At 37.6% G+C, this 23,086-nt stretch overlaps 1 protein-coding gene across 1 annotated transcript in view; it reads left to right on the forward strand.

Moving 5' to 3' along the window:
* NKAIN2 (sodium/potassium transporting ATPase interacting 2) overlaps positions 1–23,086 on the forward strand; it is a 566,373-nt gene that overhangs the window by 236,741 nt on the left and 306,546 nt on the right. Inside the window, exon 2 of the mRNA XM_054822311.1 lies at positions 13,162–13,299. Coding sequence (XP_054678286.1) covers positions 13,162–13,299 — 138 coding nt within the window. The remainder of the gene's footprint in view (positions 1–13,161; positions 13,300–23,086) is intronic.

A 23,086-nucleotide genomic window follows, 5' to 3' on the forward strand; every position in this document is an offset into this window, starting at 1 on the left:
GAGACCTTCAGAGACAGATTTTTTCTTTGAGTATATCAGAAATTTGATGGATGTTCAATGCCTAAAACATAGACAGAAAGTAGTGTTCTAAATTAGGCAGATTGGACTTTTCCTCTGCTTTCTAAATGGAAGTTATGACTGTGATGGGCCAGTGTCTTCTTTCCTAGGAAAGTAGTGTCATTACATGGGGAAGGTTTATTTGCTCAACTGTAAGGGTTTTACATCCATGTATGTGGTGAAACCTACTTCTGGGCAAGGGATGAAGGAAGACACTTGATCGCAGTTTAGCAACATCCACCAGAGCAGGGAAGGCAGTCTCACCTAGGGGAGGGCAGCTATGCAGGAAGCATTGTTCCTACCCGAGCTTCTCACAAAACAAGAACGTGAACATCACTTCAAAAATATCATAGGCACTGACAGCCGTTGGCAGCTCTGGGCAGAAATCGGCTGGCACTTTGGTTAGTTGCCCACAATACAAAGCTGTCTTTACACTGGAGTTTTACTTTTTGGCATGATTTTCTTTGTATGGTAAGATAAACTAAGGGAAAAATTGATGATGCCTGTTTTTAATTCATATTTTCCCAGATGTGCACAAGCTTTATCTGTTCCTTTCTTCTCTCCGATGTAGAACTACCTGTCAATAGCAAGGCATTTTGAATGGGCATTGATCCTTTCTTTCCCTGGCTGCAGTAACAGAGCAGCAGGGGTGAAAGATCTTGACTCTGCTTCGGTTATTTTTTACCGCTCGGAAAGAAGGCAGTTCTCATTAATGTAAGCTTCTTTTCCACCTAACTATTCTATTTGCCAGGGAGGTCAGTTGCCTGTATCTTCATTGTAAATGAAGTTCTAATCAGTATGTCATCGGGCTAGAGATAAACCACAGGGTAAACCATTACACCAGTCAAAACAGTGCCATGCCACACAAAGCAGGAACCAGCAGGTGCAGCATTCATTGCACAAAGGTATGCTCTTGCTTTAGCATGAAGCAGCACACACAATATTATCAGATTATCTTTTCTTGAGTTAAAAATACTCTCTCTAGAGAGGGCACCTATACCACTAAGAAACGTGCAGACATTTGGTGGTGTGTAAATGTTATTTTTTCCTATTGTTTCATCAATAATAGGAATCCGCTTTGAAAAAGACATTGTCGTTACCCTCACATAATTGTTTTAGTAGCTACTGTCTAGCAAGGGTTAGAAAGTCAGCAGACATGCATCATTTAAAACACTGACTAATATGATTATAGGAAGAAAGCTCCACTGTTTGATTTTTTAAAATCTTGTGTAAGATACCATATGTTATGAAATTAAATTGAACACTGTTAGCCTTCCTCTCCTAGTCTAATCCACACTAAATTGGCCAAAAACAATTATCAACACCTCTTTTTTGACAGGTCGTGATTGGATAGATTATTGGTTTTTGTATAATTCGAGGAGGTCATTTACTAACAAGTCAGAGCATTTAAAATGTCTAGATTCAAGCAGCTAACCTAAAATTGTCAACTTTTTATTTTATTTTTTTTTCTATTTTGCTAGGCACTGTAGAAGAGTCTGGCTCAGGCAATTTAATTTGCCTTTCATAGTCTATCACAAGGCTCATGATTATTTCTTACAACAAAATATTCAGTGCAACAAATTAGTAGATTTTGCTATGTTGGTTGGGCTGTATTCCAATTCCTGCCTTAGTGATGCTGGCTGCCTTCAGTACTGCCAGCACAATAATTATTGCTGAGTTTTCTAGACCTCATCAAACGAGCAAGGTGATCACCCCCTTGGAACAGCTGGGGATATGAGGTATGGAAAAGTGGAAAGAAATTGCTGTAACTCTGTGTTATCATGCCAGCAAGTGCCACTTGAATGATGGCAGCTACTGGCGGGGGTAGGGCTCTGCTGGAGGAGAGCTTGCAGCAGTTCTAGATTATAGCTTTTGCTGCTTCCAGAGAGAATTGCTGTGGCCACTGAGTTAAAGAAAGCAAATTGGAAGGTGGAGAAAATGAAGATTTGAAGGCAAATGTAGAAGGGGAGGTGATGATTTGTGACAATGAAGCAGTTTTTGGTTTACTATATGTGATTGGCTCTTTTATGAAGCAAAAACCTTCCACAAACACCATAATGCTATGCAGGTTTGTTAGGCAGCCCTCTCCAGTCTTTGTCACATAATTAAGGTACCAACTGGTGTCAGCAAACTGATGTCATTCCTGTTCCAATACGGAGAAGTATACTACTATTTATCAGTATGTTACTATAAGAAGTGCAGAAGCAAAGTTAAAATATCTTATTTTAGATATTTAACAATATTGTCATCATCAAAAAACCTGCTGAGAAACTGCTACTGTGCTTGAGTGCATATTTTGGATAAACAAATGGGTTTAATGCAGGACACTCAAAACTAACCTTTACACAAAATAAACAGCCAGTAAAAATCAGAGTTTAGCCTCAAATTAGTTGATGTAAATTATCTCCATGTAAATCAGAGAAACATTATTGACTGCAGTAAACATTTATGCAAATAAGGACCATTATATCCCTCTTTAGTATCTCTGTTTCCTTTCCTGTTTCTCCCTTTTGTTTGAATATTTTAATTTTGATCTGACTATATTTTATTTTCTGCACAATCTACTCACAAAGAAGTGGAATATTTTGACACCATTCTCATCCCTGAGATACAGTAGCACCTATTAGCACTATAGAATATAGCAAGCATTCATCATGTGTGTTTAGTCTTTTATCAGAGCTTTGCATCTATCCTTTTCTTTGTCCCTCACGTTTTTAACTTTTCAATCTTAACAGACTGGGAGTAGAGCTCGATGATTCACTCTCTCTTAAACCAGCACTTTATTATAGTACTCCATTTTTCATTTGTTACCTTGTAGTTTGATAAAGCTTGGCTGCAAACAGATAATATTTCAGAAACTATGTACGTAATAGAAGGAGATATTTGTATGCATACATGAATTGGCATACTAAAAAGAGGTCAACATACATTATTGGTACATTAGTCATTATAGAGTAGTTTTTTTATTTGTGAGATTTGCCACCAGGGCTAGGGAAAAGGAATGGCCAGTCCGCCTTTTAATTTTATTATAGCTTTGATGTTGGAAGAGGCAAAAGAATGACACTGTCATTACATTACACATGTAATCTGTACTGCTTACTTATTTTACAGAGGCTGTGCTTTCCTAGGGCAGGTGATGGGGTTTGTATTTCTTTAAAACAGAAAGTTTAGGGTTCCACTCATTTAAAAATATTGTTTCATAAAAACAGAAGAAAACTTCTCGTTTTCCTTGAAATGTTTAATGGGATCTTTTTGAGGGCAATGTCTGACTGACTCATGCTAGCTGTCCACAGGGCTTGGAATGGGGACCCTTACCCCAATTGCCCAATAACCTAGGGTTTTCCTGTAATGACTATGACAGCATAGTGTTTCACGTGCTGCCTTTATATATGTATATATATAGTCATATTCCAAAGCAGATTGAATACAAACAGTGAAATATTGAAAATTGCTGCAAATTGGCTAGCTCTAATCGATATCTCTTCAGTTGAATCAACAATCTTGAACTAGTCTATGAGACTGCTCCATTTTCTTTATAAAAAAAAAAAAAGCTTCACCCTTAGGATAGAAATTTCTGTTTGTGGAACTGGGTTGTAGAGAGCAATCAGTGTTCCCCAGCTGTGATTGAAATTAAAGGTGCTGGACCTGGGTCACTGGGCATCTGAAAGATGGGATCTGAGACCTTGTGCTTGTCCCTGGGATTCTGGTGCAGAAAGCAGATGACAAGTCTGACTCTTAAGGTAGCCATGTTGCAGAAAAGTTGCATTGCTGCCTCCAGCACTACGTGGAGTTCCCTGAGGACTAATGGCTTTATACACAGGTAATAGGCAAAGTTTAGCAGCTACAAACTTTCCTGACTATAACTGATGTCAATTATCTCTCTTCCATAAAGTGGTCTGCATAGTTTAAATGTTGGTTTTCAGGTTCTGCCAAGGCATGAAAATGTAGTAGGTGCTTCACATACTTTATATAAGAATAATGAATATTCTAGCTGGAGCATCTTAAGAGAGAGATTTCTGTAAGGTCAAACATAGTCAGCATCCTGCTTATCCAGGTTTAGTCATGGAATGAGTGACCACAAAGCAAGGAGCCCTCTGTGCCATACAGTTCTGACATGGATTAGTTGTCATTTTCTCTCTTCTTTGTGGACACTTATATGTCTGTGTCATGGTTTAACCCCAGCTGGTAACCAAGCACCACACAGCCGCTCGCTCACCCCTTCCCCCCACAAGGGGATGAGGAGGAGAATCAAAAAAACTCCCTCATGGGTTGAGATAAAGACAGTTTAATAGGATAACAAAGGAAGATAATAATAATCATAACAGCAGCAGCAGCAGCAGCAACAAGTGATGCACAAATGCAATTGCTCACCACATGTTGAAGGAAAAAAAACCCAAACAACCCGATGCCCCGTCTGTTTCCAAGCAGCGATCCCACCTCCCAGCGAGCTTCCCCAGCTCTATCCGGAGCATGACGTTCTATGGCAGGGAATATCCCTCTGGCCAGGCTGGGCCAGCTGTCCTGGCTGTGCTCTCCCAGCTTCTTCTGCACCTGGCAGGGTGTGGGAAGCTGAAAAGCCCTTGACTTGGTGTAGACACTACGACTACCTAGCAACAACTAAAACCATCAGTGTGTTATCAACATTATTCTCATCCTAAATCCAAAACACAGCACTATACCGGTTACTAGAAAGAAAATTAACTCTATCTCAGAGGAAACCAAGACAGTCTGAATACAAGTAAAACCTCAATAGTGACTCTAGATTGGCTATTTTCACCTAACATAGTCCTCTGATGCAAAATGCCCAGTTCTTATTATCACAAGACTCAGTCCTGATGAGATAGTGAATGATCCCTGCCAATACTACTCCAAATTATTTGGCTAATGAGGTTTCTTACAGGTGTACCTTTCCCATTGAGGACTACAGACTAATTTTTTGTTGTTGTTAGAAGGTAATTTTTTTCAAGTATTAAGCCACATTATATTTTTGGCTGAAGAAACATACACAGAGGATAGTTTCACTACCTCAAGTTAAGATACCCTAGATACATCCTCTTGTCAACTCCCTAACAGTATTATCACTTCTTTGCTGAGTTTACAAATGTAATATACCGTAATTTGAATCACTGTGTAGAAATTAGTTGTATCTTTGTGAATGAAAGTGAGACCTGTTTTATTGTCAAATATTTCCATAAAGACAGAAACAATTTGAAAGTATTAGATAAGGCTAATCTTTCTGAATGCTCTCTGAATGCTTGATTTTGCCTTCAGGCTTTACTGCAGGCAAATTCAGATTGTGCAATTATAAAATATTATTAAAGCTTAATTCAGAAGTATTTTTATGTTCAGAACTGGCTCAAGGCTTCTCAGTAGTGTCAGTAAAATTGAATTTTGCCACCTTAAAGATGAGGTGTGGGAGCCAGGGCTTTGATGCTTTTTCTAGAAGAAGGATGCGAAGGAGAGAGAGAGGAATAGGGCTAGGCAGAGAGGTGGAAGGGAATCCCTGAGAGATCGGTCTTGATCTTCCCATTGTCAATGGCAGAATGGGAGAAGATGGAGTTGAACAGTGTTTAAAGCTATTCCCCCCAGCGGTCACTAATCCATCTGTCGTGATCCCTCCTTTGGCCACAGTCACAGCTAGCCTGTCTGCAGAGCTTTGACATAAGCAAAATAGGCATCAAACCCAAGACCATGCTCATGACCTACCTGACTTTGTACCAGGTAGTCGTATGAAGCTAGCAATGCAGAGTACTGCCTCCAGTAAAGGCTAGGTTCCCAGTATGTTTAAGTGGTTTTGTTAATCCTTGATCCTATCTTGAGCTTGCAGCAGTAACCTGGCACAGGTTTCGTAGCAGGGTGCTGTAGCTGGGGCAGGCACTATGTCGCTATACTGCTTCCAGTCCCGAGCTGGCACGCAAAGAGGCGTCAGCCGTGTCTGCCCTGCGCTCCCTGGTTTCAGAAGCACTGTGGGAAGAGGCAGCCCTCGCATCTCTGCCCCTGTGATAAAGGTCTGCGCTCACCAAGTCTGTAAATCTGGCCTTCTAAAAGTAAAAATCACATCTAAGCAAGTATATTAAACGGTTCTTATATTTTCTATCTTCTGTGACTAATGTTTTGTTAGTAAAGATATTTTTTTAGGGATTTTTTGTGCATGCAGCTCATCTGATTCTGAATGTTCCTAAAAACCACAAGGGCAGGCTTTACTAAATGTATATTACACTCCTAGCTGGGACCTGACAGCTGAGTATTTTGTGTTATAACATTACCTTGGTTTTAAGGTAAAAATGAACCTCGTAGCTTTACCCAGTTTATCAGTTTGAGTCCGAACCACTTTCGTGCACATTCAGTCCTTATCCTCCTGGTTTTGGTGAAGTGCAAATGCGTCGTATTAAAATAGTGCAGAAGTTGTTATTACAAATGTTCATGAACAGGAAATAAAATACAGGGATTAAAACTCTTAGCACCTCTAAGTTTTTATTACTTAAGTATGTCCTATAGCTGAAATACTGACTTCATGATATTTAGCCTCATGGGTAGAACAGTTTACGTGAGACTGATTTTTCAAATTTTCTTTCAGGCACGCAAAAGGATTTGGTTCTGATACATATGTAGGTCTTGTTACTGTTGGCCAGCCAGAAATAAGAAACTCTGTAGTCTTAAAACATACACACATACACACACACACACAAAGAATTTGATGTAACATGATGATAAGATTTGTGATCTAAATTGTAGCATGAACCTAAGAGCCCAACCCATTTAAGCTAGTCATTGGGATCAGGTGTGCAGTTGTATATAAAACTTTGCTCTGAAGACAAATGAATGAACTGAAATACTCTTCTGGTTTCAAGAATATTGAAATCCACTATACCTCACCAATTCTGCATTTTTCTTGTTAAGTTGTTAGTAAAGGTGAATTTGGTCTTCTAGAGTAAAAAAACCTATAGACATCTGAGATACAATTATCTCTGCAGCTCTGTGTACCTCTAAAAAATGTTGCCATGAATTCAAATATTTGCTACAGGTTTCAAAATTTTACGTGTCTTAAGTGCAGCACTTAATTACATTTTTATCATAATTCTAGCAATATGATTGCTATAAGCTTATTCTAAAAAGAATTTTGGGAAGTAGTGTTAAAATTATCAAATCATTCAGTGTAAAATTAGGGACTTCCCCCATTTTTCTCCATCATTTATCTCTTTAAAGGATATCGATATTTCATAATTTGTTTGGAGAAAGTATTTTGCAAGAATAAAACTTGTTGATCAAGCATTTTGCCAGCAATTTCCTCTCTTTTTTCTGCCTGCTCACACAGGAGGTGACTCTTTCAGGGAAGTACTTGGAAGGCAGGGTTTTGATTTTGTTATTGTTTGAGTCACTGGGTCTCCATATATGTATGTTGGAGTCAAAATGTTTTTAAATTGTGAATATAATACCCTGAAGATATGTTCAGTGCACAGTAAATCATTTTTATTTAAGCAAATTGTTGTCTTCAGCAGCTCAGCTTTAACTAGAATCTTTCTTATTTTCATGTCATGAGGAATAATAACTGAAGTGTTATTTAGATAACAGTTCTGCTTCTCATTACTACATAACAGAAATCTTACTGTAGAAAGCTTGTATTTACCAGGTTTTTATTATTACTATGTTCAGTTGGAGAAGGCAGCAGCTGAGATTTAGAATACACTCTGTACCCATGGAGAGCCCTGTTGTCCTCAGTAGGTCACAGCAGAAATCCACTTGTACACAATACAATGCAAGGATGTAGTCCTACAAAGGATTTTTAAAAACTATGATTACCTTCTTATCAAGTGCAGTGAAGGCCCATTCCTTCTCTCAGCAGTATCAAAAGGATTAAGTACAGGGGCTTAGTATTATATATATGATTCCTTTAAGGAACCAATGGACAAGTGGAAACTAATTTTTTCTTGATTTTAACTTGTATTACCTGTGCTTGTGATAGTTTTTATTAGGTGTGCTGAGAACACCATTGTGTCCACAGCTCTTCACAGAACTTCATTTTAGCTTTGCCTTTCTTACAAAAAAAAAAAAAATCAAATCTTTTTTTTCTTTCCCTGCTGTCTTGCAGTAAAGGACTTGACTCTACATGCACGTGCACACTTGCAGATGTGTAGGTGTATTTCGTATGGATTTGACTTTCAAAATATTATTCTGTTTTTCTACTGGGTAGCTGTGGAGAATTCGTTGAGTAACTGGGCCCTCTATCTCAGTATACTCTCTGAAATTTTGATGAAAAATTAAATGAACCTCTCTAAGGAACGGCACAAACATATGCATTCTGCCCCAAAATGACGGAAGTTTATTTATGGGTTTAAGCTGAAGGAGGGTAGATTTAGATTAGATGTTAGAAAGAAATTCTTTACTGTGAGGGTGGTGAGGCACTGGCACAGGTTGCCCAGAGAGGTTGTGGATGCCCCATCCCTGGAAGTGTTTAAGACCAGGTTGGATGGGGCTTTGGGCAATGTGGTCTAGTGGAGGGTGTCCCTGCCCATGGCAGCAGGGGGGTTGGAACTGGATGGTCTTTGAGGTCCCTTCCAACCCAAACCATTCCATGATTCTATAAGTGCTGGGGATGTTGTATGTGATGCAGGTAGGCTTTAGCGTTAGACTTCTTTCATAAGCCACAGGCTCAAAATACTTGTGTTTATTGGGCTCTTTTTAACTTTCTATGCTATAGAAACGAGAAGTGAAAGTCATTAAAAAACTATACATCTAACTTAAAAACAATCAAAGGATTAGAAGCTGTGGGCATCTGATGCAACACAATTGAGTTGAGGGGACTTAATGAGTTACTGATTAGAGCTTAATTTCTGTAGCTCATTCTTAGCCTGCACCACTCATGATATAAACCACGGTTGCTTAATTCTCCTTCACTGTGATTTAAGCTAATACTCTCTTCTTCCTTGGGAGTGAACCGAGAGCCTGTTAGCATGGCTCGGCTGGTGAGTCCATCAGCTGAGTGTGACCCTGGCCCAGGACCAGCGTACGGGGTGCCTCTGTGCTGCGTGCGCTGCCCACGGGCCCTGGCTGGCAGGGGCCATACGTACCCGCTTGTACGCCTGTGCCTGCGTGCACTTTAATTTATAGCAGTGCAAAGTTTTGATTCGGTAGCATTGTGAAATAGTCGTGGTTGAGTTTCTTCTCAAGGAGCTTTCCGAGGAAAGGCACTTTGTCATTTTCCATTTTGGAGTTTGTGTTATAAATCATCTTTTGACTAGTTTCTCCTTTGTGGTTCTGTCTGAAATTTTAGTCCAATCATATACTTTAAGAATCATCTCAAAATGGTTTTCTTTATCCTATGGAAATTTGATTCATAGATCTCTCAAGGTCAGTAACACTGTTAACCTATTAACAACCAGCTTCTGACAAGAATCTGGAAATAGTTTGAGCTATTCCAACTTGACAGTATACAGACTGATATTATTTTGTATTTATTTTTAAAACAGCAGAAGTCTGGAAAAAATAATACGTTAATAAAAATGGTTCTTATTTCTAGTAAATATACTTAACTCTTCTATAATTTTTCCAGTGATTACATAAGATAATCTGTCTATGATATTTTATTTATTTGGAAGCCTAAGATGACGATGTGGTAGATGTATATTTTCTAACATTAGGAACTGACTCTCCATTACCCTACGCTTTGGGTTCACTGCATTAGTAAAATGGAGTTGAATTAAAACATATTTTTCTCTTCTTACCATAGTGTACTTTTTCACCCAAAGCATCCATTTTTCCTCTTCCCTGTTCCTATTTTAAAGTCTTGTTTTCAGAAGAAGAAGAAAGAAAATGGACAATTCTTTATCTATTCCTGGACTTTAAAGATTAATATTGCTTTGTCAGACCTTTTCTCTCTGTAGTGTTCTTGAAACATCATTAAACTTTTGAAGCTGGTGGATATGATTTGGAGAAAGAAGTGCATTTTTTTAACTGAAAATTTTAAGTTTTTAAAGTAAAGGGGAAAAAAATCTTTCAAAATCAGGTCTATATTTTCTCTTGCTATGTAAGGCAATCCCTTAGGATTCTGGCATCTGTGGAAGAGGAGGAAGCTACATAATACTGTTTTTAATAGATTTTGTCAGTACTTTGTCCTACTTTTCACTTTTCCCCTTTTAGAAACACAGACCCTATAGATTTTTTTATTTTTTTTTTTGAGTAACTGCATGCAGTAAGTCCATATTGTTTTTCTGTTTGTTTGTGGGTTGTTTTTATTTTCCCTCCACCTTCATCTCTTCAGGAAGTGGGAATAAAGACCTAGTTCTGTCCTATAGTCGCCATTTGATAAATCTGCGATGCACCTTGCTGCAGTAGTCTGATCTTCTAAGAAACAGCAGCTGCATTTCTGCAGCATTTTATCTCTGCACAGCCCACCAGAACGCTGACATTTCACATATACAGTAGTCCCCACAGACAGCTGATTCCTCAGAGTGACAGGAGAAGGTCTAATAGCAAGTCTTCCTATGGCAAACGTGAGGTAGATACACAGGGACCGAGGTGGTGCAAACTTGTCTGCTTGTTCTGCACAGCTGATATTTACCCACTGCCTCGTGTGCCATGTTCTCTGGTAGGTCGCCCACCAGAATTTTCAACATGGCCACAAAATCTGAGGGAGCAGTTGCTTGGTACTGAAAAAATTTCTAGTCATTTAAAAAAAAAAAAAAAAGTACATTAGCATGTGGGAAGTGAAGATTAGCACAGAATAACCATTTGTCCAACACAGCCCCAAAAACAACTTGTGCTGGAACTGCTGCCTCTTTCACAAAAAAAAAACCAAACCCACAACCAAACCAAACCAAAACATGCTTGATGCATGATACTGCAGTTTCCTTTCAACCTAAAGTTGCAGCAGGAATATTAGGTTTTCTTCTTTTTATATAATTAACTACCGTGCTGCAATTTTCATCTATAATTGGCTTACTTAAATGTATGATTTCCTCCTGGTTGAATGATTTGTGTCATCCCTTGTATTTTTTGCTTGTTGAATCCCTACTGTTACTATACTAGAAGCTTGTACAGTCTAGACTCTTTTTGCTACTGCTTGGCTATTGTCATTTACTCTGCGTTCAGCTGATGAAAATAAGAGCTCTGTGCTCAGAGTATTTTCCCTTTGTTACCTGTTTAACAGCATTTAAGGTGTAGCAGGTCTTTTGCTGATACCCCAATAGACTTCACACAGACCTACATAACACTGCTTTATGCCACATGTTGGTCTTTTATATAGAAATGTCTATGTTAGCAGTCAAGGAAATATTTCTTAATGATAAACTTAGAAGCACAGGGAGTCTGAAATTTCATGAGGTTCCTAATACAGCTTGGTCTTCCTTTTCTTCCTTCATCACATTGTCACCATTAGAATATTATGTCTTGGGATTCTGGGAACTCTTCTATGATGCTGCTTTGCTAGGGAGAGTTGAGGGATCGCACAAATCAGTTCATTAAGATCTTGGATAATGTAGGAGCAGAGACTGTTTCTGTCAATAAATCTGTAAAATAAAAAGTTGGGCAAAATACCAAGGCTGGCTATCAGCTGGATGCATTGTGTGAAGGGAATCTTTGTTGTAGAGAGAAATGCAGTGTTTGACATGAAACGCTGAACTTTCAAATTCAAAATGATATGGCTTACAAACTTCCCCAGGGTTATTTTGAGAATCCCTATCGTAAAGTTCAACATATGCCAGTAAGTACTATATAATTAACACTCTCTACATTTGTAATGCTGGTATAAGTGTAGGCTGTCTTTTTAATGGCAAGTTTTCTTACTTAATTTGAAAAAGAAAGTGTTGGTGTGGCAGTGGACCGCAGCATGAAAAACTCTTGCATAGCTATATGATGCAAGAACAGTGGTGAACAGTAGTTAATTACTCATTTAGTACTTGATCTCAAAAGGTGTTATTTTTTAAATGAATGGAGTATGTGGCAGATACACCTAATTCAATTAATCCACAGCATAATATAAATTGAATAAATAGTCACCTGTGATTTAATGAAACTTTATAAAGAAACAGCCTGATTTTTCTTTCTTTCTTTTGTGTGTGTGGTGGTGGTGGTGTAATTTTTTATTATTTATTTTTATTATTCACATTATCATTAAATTCATCTGTTCACCACTCCAGTTAGTGAAATTGTTGGAATGGTGTTAAAGAAACTCCTTACCCTTTTTGTCTAAATTAATTTGACCGTTATACTGCCTTCTACTATTCATATCAATATTATTTTTATCAAAACATGCCATTCTGCCTGTGGTCTGGGGTGCAGTGCTGTATTTTGATATAATGTCTGAACACCAGTTCAGGGACACCTATTATTTGAATTCTGGAATGATTTCTACTGATACTGTTAGAAATGCAGTTTTTCTACTTTCTGATCTATCTTCTTGGAATGGTATTGCTTGAAAACAGTCATCAACAGCCCAAGATTGTCCTTTAATTTACTTTCTAAAATAAAGTATCTAGAGTCTTCAAGTATACTTGAAGTATAGAGCTTATACTGCAGCTGATGTTTGTGACAGTGGGAGAAGGTAAACTAGAGTCATTATCAGTAGAACCAGGTCAAAAAGTTGCATGCGTTTGGCTACAGGTAAAAGCCCACTGACAGGATAGCTGGGGATAGAGGGAAGAGAAAAAAATCAAAAGGTAGGGAAATAAAGGAAGTAAAGACACAGGACTAGGCTGAAGGATGGTATTTGTGCTTGGAAACAAAGTAGCTGAGAAGTTGTCATAAGCCTGCCGCTTACTTTCAGCACCGATATCCTAGAACATTAGAGTATTTGCTGGTGTATATAACAAAATGATTTGTGTTTCTCCTCCTGCAAACATCCCATCCTAGTGAACAGTTCAGTATCTCAGTAGAATTGCCCACATGAATATTTTAGCTAACTGAATATAACTCCGTAAACTGTCAGTGAGAAACGCAGCTTTCATTAAAACAAGAAGGTGAAACATTGCACACTCATTTCATTTTGCTGCTGACTGAAGTATTTCTTTTAAGTCAGGGTAATTATCTTGGGTATGAGAAGGGGAAATACACTAATAGATGTTTTTTGGTCTGTTCTAATCTATTTGTGCTTTTGCTTTTTAATCATAGGTTTCTGTGCTCGAGAGGCAGATATTTGACTTCCTTGGTTATCAGTGGGCACCCATCCTGGCAAATTTTATACACATTATTATAGTCATACTTGGCTTATTTGGAACCATCCAGTATAGACCTCGTTACATAACAGGAGTGAGTATTTTATTTTATTTACTTATTTTGATGTGCATGTAAAAGAAAAAAAAAACCAACTTTCTAAACTCTATTGCTTATAGATCAAATCAAGATCTTATCTTGGTTTAACTTTCCTCTGTAATATTTTACATTTACTTATTATGCTTTTGAGATAACTGCAATAATTAAGTGCTAACAACCTACAAAAGTTGAAAGTCAACATGATCACAAACTACATGACAATATGAACTTTCAGGAAGTGAAGTCAGTTTAAAGAATTACAGCACCCTCAGAATTACAGGGATTTAGAGCTAGAATAAATGCTAGCCAGAACTTTCCTAGATACACTGGACCTCCCCAACAGATCATTGATTTGTTATAGCTACTCATTATTGTTATTAACCATCATTGCTGGTGCCTATCTGTTACGTATATCCCTCCTAGAAATTATAGTCCAAGTTGAAAATGAAGTATGAGAATATGGTAGGAAATGCAGGTTTGATGGTTACTGACTGAGGGCTCCAGAAGAAAAGTAAGGATTTGGACCTTTATATTTTTAATCCATTTCTTTTCATTATTCAACTACCCCTCATACACAGATTCAGTATTGCTGTACTGTATGATACAATAGGGTATTAATGAAATCCTCATTTCATATGCTGCGTTTGGTTTTTCCTCCATTTGTAGGTCTATAAAGACTGAATAACAAATCTGAACGCCATCATTCAGAACACCTTTTGTTAGAAATAGATATGCATAACAACGTTTGTATCAAAATTGACTGCTAATTCAGTTAGAACTTGTATACTTTTCAGAGACAGACAGCAGTCGAAAAGATTTGCCTGTACACAACCGTATTTTCACATCAAAAGAAAATAACTCCACTGAATCTGTACCTGCTTCTGCAAAGCCTGTTTCCTTTTATACTGTTCCCTCATATACCGGTAATTACTCACGAGACTGGAAGGTTTTGCTTGTACCCCTGTGCTACCATCCCTATTGCAGTAGTGTGATGCTAACATTAACACTTGTTTCTATCTCTGTGATTTCCTGTATGTAGAAATTGTGTGTCCACATGCATAATGTCTTTATGTGTGCACACAATTTAATATATTCCAAAACATATATTGTCAACATTGAAAAATATATTGCAATCCTTAAATATGTAGAGTGTTTCCTTCAAGTCACAACTCTGGGAGTCGCATGAATGTGAACCGGAGTTTTCTTCTTCCATTTCTAGTGCTTTGACCGGTACGAAAGGCTTGAAAATAAATAAATAAATTTAAAAAAAAAGAACAAACAAAATTCAAGCAAGTGTCAGTTAAATAAAAAGAGTAAAAAGTTTCATCCCAAGACTATTCCAAGGCATAAAAACAAGCATGAGTATAAAATGCTTAGCTGAGCTAAACAAAAAAGCTAGATTTAAATGGCTTTTTCAATAGGAGTACAGCAAATTACCTGCTACAATGATGACTACATTGTGAATGGGGAGGAATACCAGCCTTCTAAATAGGTACCAGTCACATGAGTTTCTGGATGATACCGTTTGTGCCACACCATCCTACTAAATTTCCCACGTATCTTTTCTTAGAACTCCTCCTCCCCCTCTCACTGTATGGCCCATCTGGCTTTGTGAGTTTGCCTCCCTGCATCCTCTTATTAAATTGGATAGAACCAATCTAAGATCAAATTGTTTGTCTTGCTCAGATTTTATAATAGACACTTGAATCTGCCATCTATCTGAGACTGCTCAGATAAGGAAACAATGATGAAACTTTCATGCTTTATTTAGTTGGATCAACAGAGCAGTGTTGCGGTTTTTTCATTTCTAGTGCTGCTCTCTTTGGAGAGTATGCAAAGTCAGGATGAGGGAAATGGTACTGGTCACTGGAGGGACAAAGAAGGGAACTGCATCTTTTTCTTCAGTTCTACTGGGCCCAGAACAGGCACCTTGTTGAAGCTGGGCAAAACTCAGTGGTGTCATCTGACATCAGTAGTAAAGCCATGACTTCAAAGGCAAGAAGACAGACAACAGCCTATAAGCCTGCAAGTGTGTAGCTATGAGGTTTTCAGGTGAGTGGATGTAAAAACTCATACTTCAATAGTTTCTGCAAGGGTCAATCTATCTTGAGTGGACCCTATAGGACCCTTAATCCACAATCACATTAATACCTCAAGTATAGCTTGCTTCAACAAGACTACAATAAATTTCCTTTTTACTGTGCATGCTTCATAAAGGATATCACAAAAATCTTTTCCAGAGGTTGTGAATCATAGGTTAAAGAGAGCAGTGAGGTTTTTAGGTGAGATTTAAAGAAATGATTCAGTGGCTTAGGGAAAAGAGGAAAGAAGGTTGAGACAGATGGGACGTGACAAGTGAAAGCGTGTCCTTGAACTTGCAAGAGTAACAGGGAAGTTTAGAAGTGAGTGAGGGGAATAGGTGACTGTGTGGTTTCAGGCCTTGGAAAATAGTTCAAATTACATGGGATGCAGGAGTTATGGTGGACAAAGAGGACAAGAAATTGAAGTTTAATATTACCAGAGGGATTAATCTTAATATAGGTTCAGCAAGAACACATTCATTTTTGCTTGTAAACCTAAACCATTAACCAATAAATGACCAATTGATGCAGGAGGTGAAACATCTGTTCTGAGGGTGGGAATGAGTGTGTGTTCAAAGATGTCTTTTCAAACGATAATAATTAAGCCTTTTTTTTTTTTTTGTGAAAACAATAATGATAAAAGGACTGCTTAACAGCTCTATGCTGAAACAAAGAATAAAATTTCAGTAGGAACAAAGGTTAGCCAGTGTAATGACTGAGACGTAAATGTGGTTTTTTGGCAGTGCTATCATAGGATCCATCAATGCAAATGCCTGAGGTAATACCAATGCAAATTATTAAGGGTTCTGGAAAGAGGCAATGCTTTTCACGTGTAGGGCTCTACCTGGAGTAAGTTCAGCTTCTTCTCATTCCTTCTATAGTGGGATTCCAGCTGTGCTGGTATGCTATGTGCATATTCCTCACTCTACTGTGGGTTATTTGTCACCTGACTAGGCTAGTGACCTTCTACAACAGAGTAACTGCATCAGTAGACAAGGGAAGAGCTATGCATGTAATCTATCTAGACTTCTGTATGGCTTTTGATATGGTCCTCCACAACATTCTGCTAAATTGCAGAGATATGAGTTTTACAGATGGACTGTTAGATGAGTACGGAAGTAGCTGGATGGCCACATCCAAAGAGTTATACTCTATGGCTCAATGTCCAAGTGGAAACCAGTAATGACTGGTGTCCTTCAGGGGTCCATACTGGGACAAATAGTATTTAATATCTTAATCAATGACATAGATAATGGGATTGAGTGCACCCTCAGAAAATTTGCCGACGACACCAAGCTGAGTGATGCAGTTAATTTGCTGGAGGGAAGGGCTGTCGTCCAGAGGGACCTTGACAGCCTTCAGGAGTGGGACAATGTGAACCTCATGAAGTTCAACGAGACCAAGTGCAAGGTCCTGCACCTGGGTTGGGGCAATCCCTGATATCAGTACAGACTGAGGGATAAACAGATTGAAAACAGGCCTGAGGAGAAGGACTTGGAGGTGTTGGTTGATAAGAAGCTCAACATGACCTGGCACTATGCATCTGCAACCTAGAAAGCCAACTGTATCATGGGCTGCATAGAAAGGTAACCAGTAGGTTGAGGGAGGTGATTCTCCCCCTATAGTCTCATGAGACCCCACCTGGAGTACTGTATTCAGCTCTGGGGCCCCCAGTACAAGACAGACATGGATCTGTTAGAGCAGGTCCAGAGGAGGGCCATGAAAAGTCATAGGACTGGAGCACCTCTCCTATGAAGACAGGCTGAGAGAGTTGGAGTTGTTCAGCCTGGAGAAGCGAAGGCTCTGTGGAGACCTTATAGCAGCCTTTAAATATATAAAGGGGACTTATAAGAAAGATGGAGAAAGACTTTTTACCAGGGCCTGTAGTGACAGGACAAGAGACAATAGGTTTACACTGAAAGAGGGTAGGTTTAGATTGAACATAGGAAGAAAATTTTTACAGTGAGGGTGGTGAGGCACTGGAACAGGTTGCCCAGAGAAACTGTGGATACCCTGTCCCTGGAAGTGTTCAAGGCCAGGTTGGATGGGGCTTTGGGCAACGTGGTCTAGTGGAGGGTGTCCCTGCCCATGGCAGAAGGGGTGAACTAGATGATCTTTAAAGGTCCCTTCTGACCAAACCGTTCAGTGATTCTATTATTCTGTGAAAGAGAGTAAGGAAATGCCACTGACTGAAACAATGTTTTCTTGTTCCTGCATTATGGAAAACTTTGGCAATCTCATTCTACTGTTCTCTTAACATTTCTAGAAAGTATTCTCAGAATATATAAGAAGGACAAAAAGTCCCATTTGTACTGAATGTAATTCTCTTCTCCAAACAGAGGAATCCACCTGACAAGTGAGGCACACCTTGTGGTTCTCCAGTGCTACAGATGTAGCACTGTAAAATTAAGTACTTTGTTTCTTGACTGCCATGGGAAGAAGATAAAGGAATGTCTAGTGGAGCTTGACAGTGACATAGACTGATAGAGAAAAACTTTGAAGTGATTTATGAAATATAAGAGTTTGAGGAAAATCATGTCTGGGAGGTAGATTCTGCTGTAATTTCCACTGCTTACTTGTACCTTCTAGTCCTGTTATATTTACTTCTTCTAGAATTGGTTCCAACAAAGAGAGAATTTTTGTACAATTCTGTAGGTTTTATTGAGCAGTCTTATAGACAAAGCAAGAGTGATAAGAAAGCGAAAAAGCATTTGCACTGAAGAATGAATTCTCCTGCCTTAAGCATAAACTGACCAGTAAGAGAGAAAACTTTTAATCTGGGAGGAATTTGTTTTATCACAGGTTTGTTTCAAACCTGTGATAGTAGGAGATTGTGCAAATTGTTTTCTCATAATGACCTATTCATTGCACGGTTCAAGAGGATTTTGGCTGTGGGTGAAGCAAAATTATGCAGTGGACAACGTTACTAACATTTTCCCAGGGATTAATTCTGTTCTAGTATTTCCTCCTCTTAAACATTGTAGTAACATCCCCTAATAATAGTGAACATAATAGGGACTCATACAGACCACAATACACTAGCAGAAGAGAACAAGGATCTCAGTTTGACACAAAGCAAATTTGCAACCTTTAAGAGCAAAAAGAATCTTGTACAGGATAATACCTGGTCACATTAAGTCTGGGAGAAAAGGATAGATTATTACTTAACGTGTAATTGCTGATATATATTAAAAAAGAGAGAGAGAGGCAATTACCTTATGTCTGAGCTTCCTGCAGCATCATCAGTCTGCCAAACCATTAGGCCCCAGAGAATATAACTGAGTTAATCTATGTCTTTTTAAAGACTAGACATTGCCAATCTCTTCAACATCCCCAGTGAGATCTACTTAATGCCTTATATGACAAGTAGCCCTGAGTCTACCAGATCTATTTTAGAATATTTCAATTGTATATTGCAATTTAGTATCTTCCATGTTTTTTAAATGTTTAAAGTAGTACGTGAAAGTGTGCAGCAGTTCATCTGTCATATGTACATACCAGGATACTATCAAACAACGTTAACTGTGTCATAGAAAACTGTAAAACCAAGAACAGCGGGAAATCTACAGTTCTAGAGCCATGCTCTCTGAGCTACTTTTTTGAATTTTAAAGACAGGATCCATATAGTTAATGATTTGCCCAGAATTTTTGGTGAGAAAACATTTCAGGAGACTGTTTTTCTAACTCTTTTAAGGGAACCAGTTTTCAGATCTTTTTCCTGATGAAACAGTTATTTATACTTTAAGAAAAGGATTCTTATGCTTAACATTTTTTAATAACTGAGTTCTTCTGAGATTAATTTACTTTATTGACCTAATCTCCCCCCCCCCCCCCGATACTTGTTTTATTTAAAATAAGAAAGTCCATGTAATCAAGCTTGGTACAGGAATTATGAAAAAAAATAAATTTAATTCTGCTTTCTTTATAGCTGTTGGGAAAAAATAGATATATAAACCCATTTAATAAAGACGAGCATGAAGTGAAATGGTATGGTCATTGTACATTCTGGTCAGCCTCCAAGTCACAAAGTTCTTGAAGTCTAGGAAGTCAGATTCCTACGTGAGACTGCTCTTCTATAAAAGAGTTTCTCAGGAAGTACTTTTGTCTCCATTCTGAGAAAAATAATTCAGTGCTTCACCTTAATTGTACCTATGTGATGATTTACTCTGTTGCAACTAAAATGTAGACATTTATTTATAGGAGGAGGCATATAGTCACACACACTACTTCTATGCTATACATTTTTCAGAGCAAATGATAATTTGGGGACATAAGCAATAATCTTCTGCATAATCATTTTGAGCTAATGCCCAAGAATACTATAAGTACAATTAAGTAAATAAAGACCTTGAACATTTTAGTAGCAGCTTTGTCTGCTGGCTGTCACAGGAGCCTGTGAGTCAGGATACTGATTCAGTTTCAAAATGTGCCATTGGCAAGATATTTTGTTTGCTAACATGTCATTCAAGCACGCATAATGATATTCCTCAGTTTGTTCCTTGATTCGGTAGTTTGCCATGGATAATAATGAATGTGAATGTTTATTCTATAGTTTATATCTATGCTCTTTCAATGTATTCAGTTACTGAATACAATATTGCTAATACTCAACATAGATTTCTAGTAATTTTAATTGTAAATTAAGCAACAAAATAGTTATCCATATAAATAAATAGATACTATATCTACTTATCTTTTGAAGAAGACCAGCCTCTTCAACTGGCATTTCTGGCACAAATGTGTTTGAAAAAACAGAATTTCTTTTCTGCAAATATCACTAATATCAGCAACAGAATGATTATTTTTTTGTAGGCTATTCTGTCACTGTATTCAGAAAAATCTTTGCTGAATGTGAACCAGAAAGCAAGCTCAACAAGACTGAAGTAAACCCACTTAAAATTGGAAATGGTACTTGTAGAAAACATTTTTCATTATCCATACTGTTCTCAGCGTAAAATTTCCAAGATTTATTGGTTTTGGTTAGGTTGAAAATATCGTGATGCTGCAAGTTGTTTTTATTTTAGTACTTTCAGGCCAGATCAAAACCAGGAAGTGTGTGACCGCAGAGGTTGTATTTCCATGTTAGCAGAAAAATCCATGTTGGTAAAAACTTAAGTAATGACTAAAAAGTCAAAGGTAATCCAGATGTATATATACCCACTGGAAAAGTTAAAACAGAATAAAAAAAGAGACGTGTCTCAATGACAAGCAATAAAAGAGAACGTTGACAGAATAATTTCCCCAAATAGTAGAATTCCAGAAATTAAGCATTATATAGTAAGTGTGTGCCTGAAACAGGGGGGACAGAGTAACTATTTTATTTGCAAGTGCATGTGCGAAAGAAGTTCCTACACTTGGGAAAGGAATAAGTGGAGATACCCATCCAGTAATTTCAAGTCACAGTAATATAAGCACAGTGTCATTACATTTTTCAATCAGAAAGATCAAAAAGATTCAGAAAATATAAACTATACAAGATCAAGGAGATGATAGCATCCCACAAAGTGGTCGTTATGGAAAGCTGTCTACACCTAAATAGAACGAATGCTGAGTCAGGCCAAACTTTAACAGAATAGTTCCTCAATGCTTACTCATTTTATTCTTGGGGCTGTTGATTAAAAATTAGTCACATAGAAAGTTTGCCTTCAGTTGAAAGTAAATCAGATAAGTTTGTTAAAAATAATTATATCTGAGTCATCAAATAATACTGACTACAATATTAGTGGTCACTGTGCCTCAACATCAATTACTAATCCTTATCTTTGTGAAAAATGGGGAATCAAATCTTGATCATAGCTTAGGATGCCCAGAAACGCCCAAATTTAAAAGGAGATAATGCAAAGGAGAAACAGCATGGTCATATGGCTACTAGAGATGGCTAACTAAACTCATATTGTTAGTAGAGATGGTTAACTAAAATAAACATGTCTGTGAGAGTTTGTGTCTGATGAAATAAATTAAATAAGAAAATTACTGAAATTATAATAGCATAGGATTGCATAGAAGTAAGAAAAAGCTTTGAAGAGCAAAGTGCATGACCAAGAATATAAGGACAAACAAAAAAAGTACAGAATAAAAATAGAAAACTTAAAAGAGCCCTAGTAAACCTTCAAAGTGAGTATTGCAGAACCAATTCTGGGACACTCCGGTAAAGCTCCAAATCATAATGTAAAGTAAGACTATTACAGTGCTGGAGAACCCACTTTAACCCTGAATTAACCCCAAATTTCATTCATGGTTTCATTTTCATTATGCCAGATAAATCGATGCTAAATGAAGCACTGGTATTTTATGGTATAGTAATTACTGCATAGGGGCACTTTCATGAAATGCTTTCCGTGCCATGAATAGCAACATGAATTCTCCTTAGCACTTTCCATGATAAGTATTCAATATCATTAACATTCTTTTCATTACAGAATTTATACTAAATAGTCTGGTCGAGGGATGCTTGCTGTTTGTTGAAGCTCACCTTCCTAAAAAGATCCTTGGTCCTGGTCACCTCTTTAAGATCTTGGCAGTGTTTTCTGAAATATCTCCATGTTCAGAAGTACCTGGTGCAAGAATATGTTATTACAACTTTTTCTCTTAAAAATTCTTGTAAAAGATTACTGATAAAAATTTGGATGTCACAGAAGAGTAGAGGTTGGGATTCTTTTTATAGTCTGTCCTTTCACTACTGGATGTTACCTCCATAAGAATAACCTTTGTAAACTTTGCTAACTGCTGTTTTATTGGAGAGTTATGCTCACTTCTGGCAGATGCTGTGAAAAATCGGTAGGGATGTAAGTAGAAGACTGCCCTTTGGACTTTAAACAACATTTGCTGAAAGGGATTTCAATTCACAGGGAGGTATGCTGTTTAATAGAGTGCTTTTGCTGCTGTTGTGTTGAAAGATTAGATTTTAGTATGTTGTGGATTTAAATGTGCTTTCATTTATATTTAAAAAGACAGGCTCAGCAGTTTACTTTTGAAACTGAATCTAGTCTACTTTATGGTAGAGGTGGGAATGTAAAGGGAGTAGAAGTGAGTGAATAGCTAGCTGGTCAGTGTCATGGCTGTAGGGGTTCGACTAATCCAAATTTTGAGTCTAACACCCTGCACACATACAGAATTTGAACAAAGAAAAGCTTAAATATTCCAATGGTCAAAAAGACATTATTTCTTTATGCTTATTGGTTAGTTTATTGATGGAGTATTAAATATCGGTTTAAAACAGATGGTCTGCTTTTTTACCTGACAATCACTCCAGAAAGCTAGTCTAGGTTTTGTTTACACTTGGCTTTTGATTTTTACTTATTTTAGAAATATTTTGATAACTCCCAAGAGATCTCAATAGATCTCAAATTCTACAGCCCCTTGAGATTTAGGTGAGCCTTGGACAAATATGTTGGAGAATCACTTCCAGTATAACATTATACAGAGTGTGTCTGTCTTGACTGTATAGAAGTTGATGAAAGAAGATAGCCTACAGTAAATTTCTCTGGCATTTTCTGCCTTCTTTGGCTCTTGACTTTAAAACTTTCATACTATTTAGAATAAAAACCACACAAAGTTGGTTTGTTTGTTGGTTTTTTTTTTTCATAGAAATTGTCTAAGTTTGACTACTTTCATCTGCTCTCTTCACTGAAACATATTTAGGTGTGAGACATTGAGGTACAAAAGGATTAATCTAAAGGAAATTATGAAAAGGAAATTTCCTC

The sequence above is a fragment of the Grus americana genome, chromosome 3 (assembly GCF_028858705.1).
Source record: "Grus americana isolate bGruAme1 chromosome 3, bGruAme1.mat, whole genome shotgun sequence".
Lineage (NCBI taxonomy): Eukaryota > Metazoa > Chordata > Aves > Gruiformes > Gruidae > Grus > Grus americana.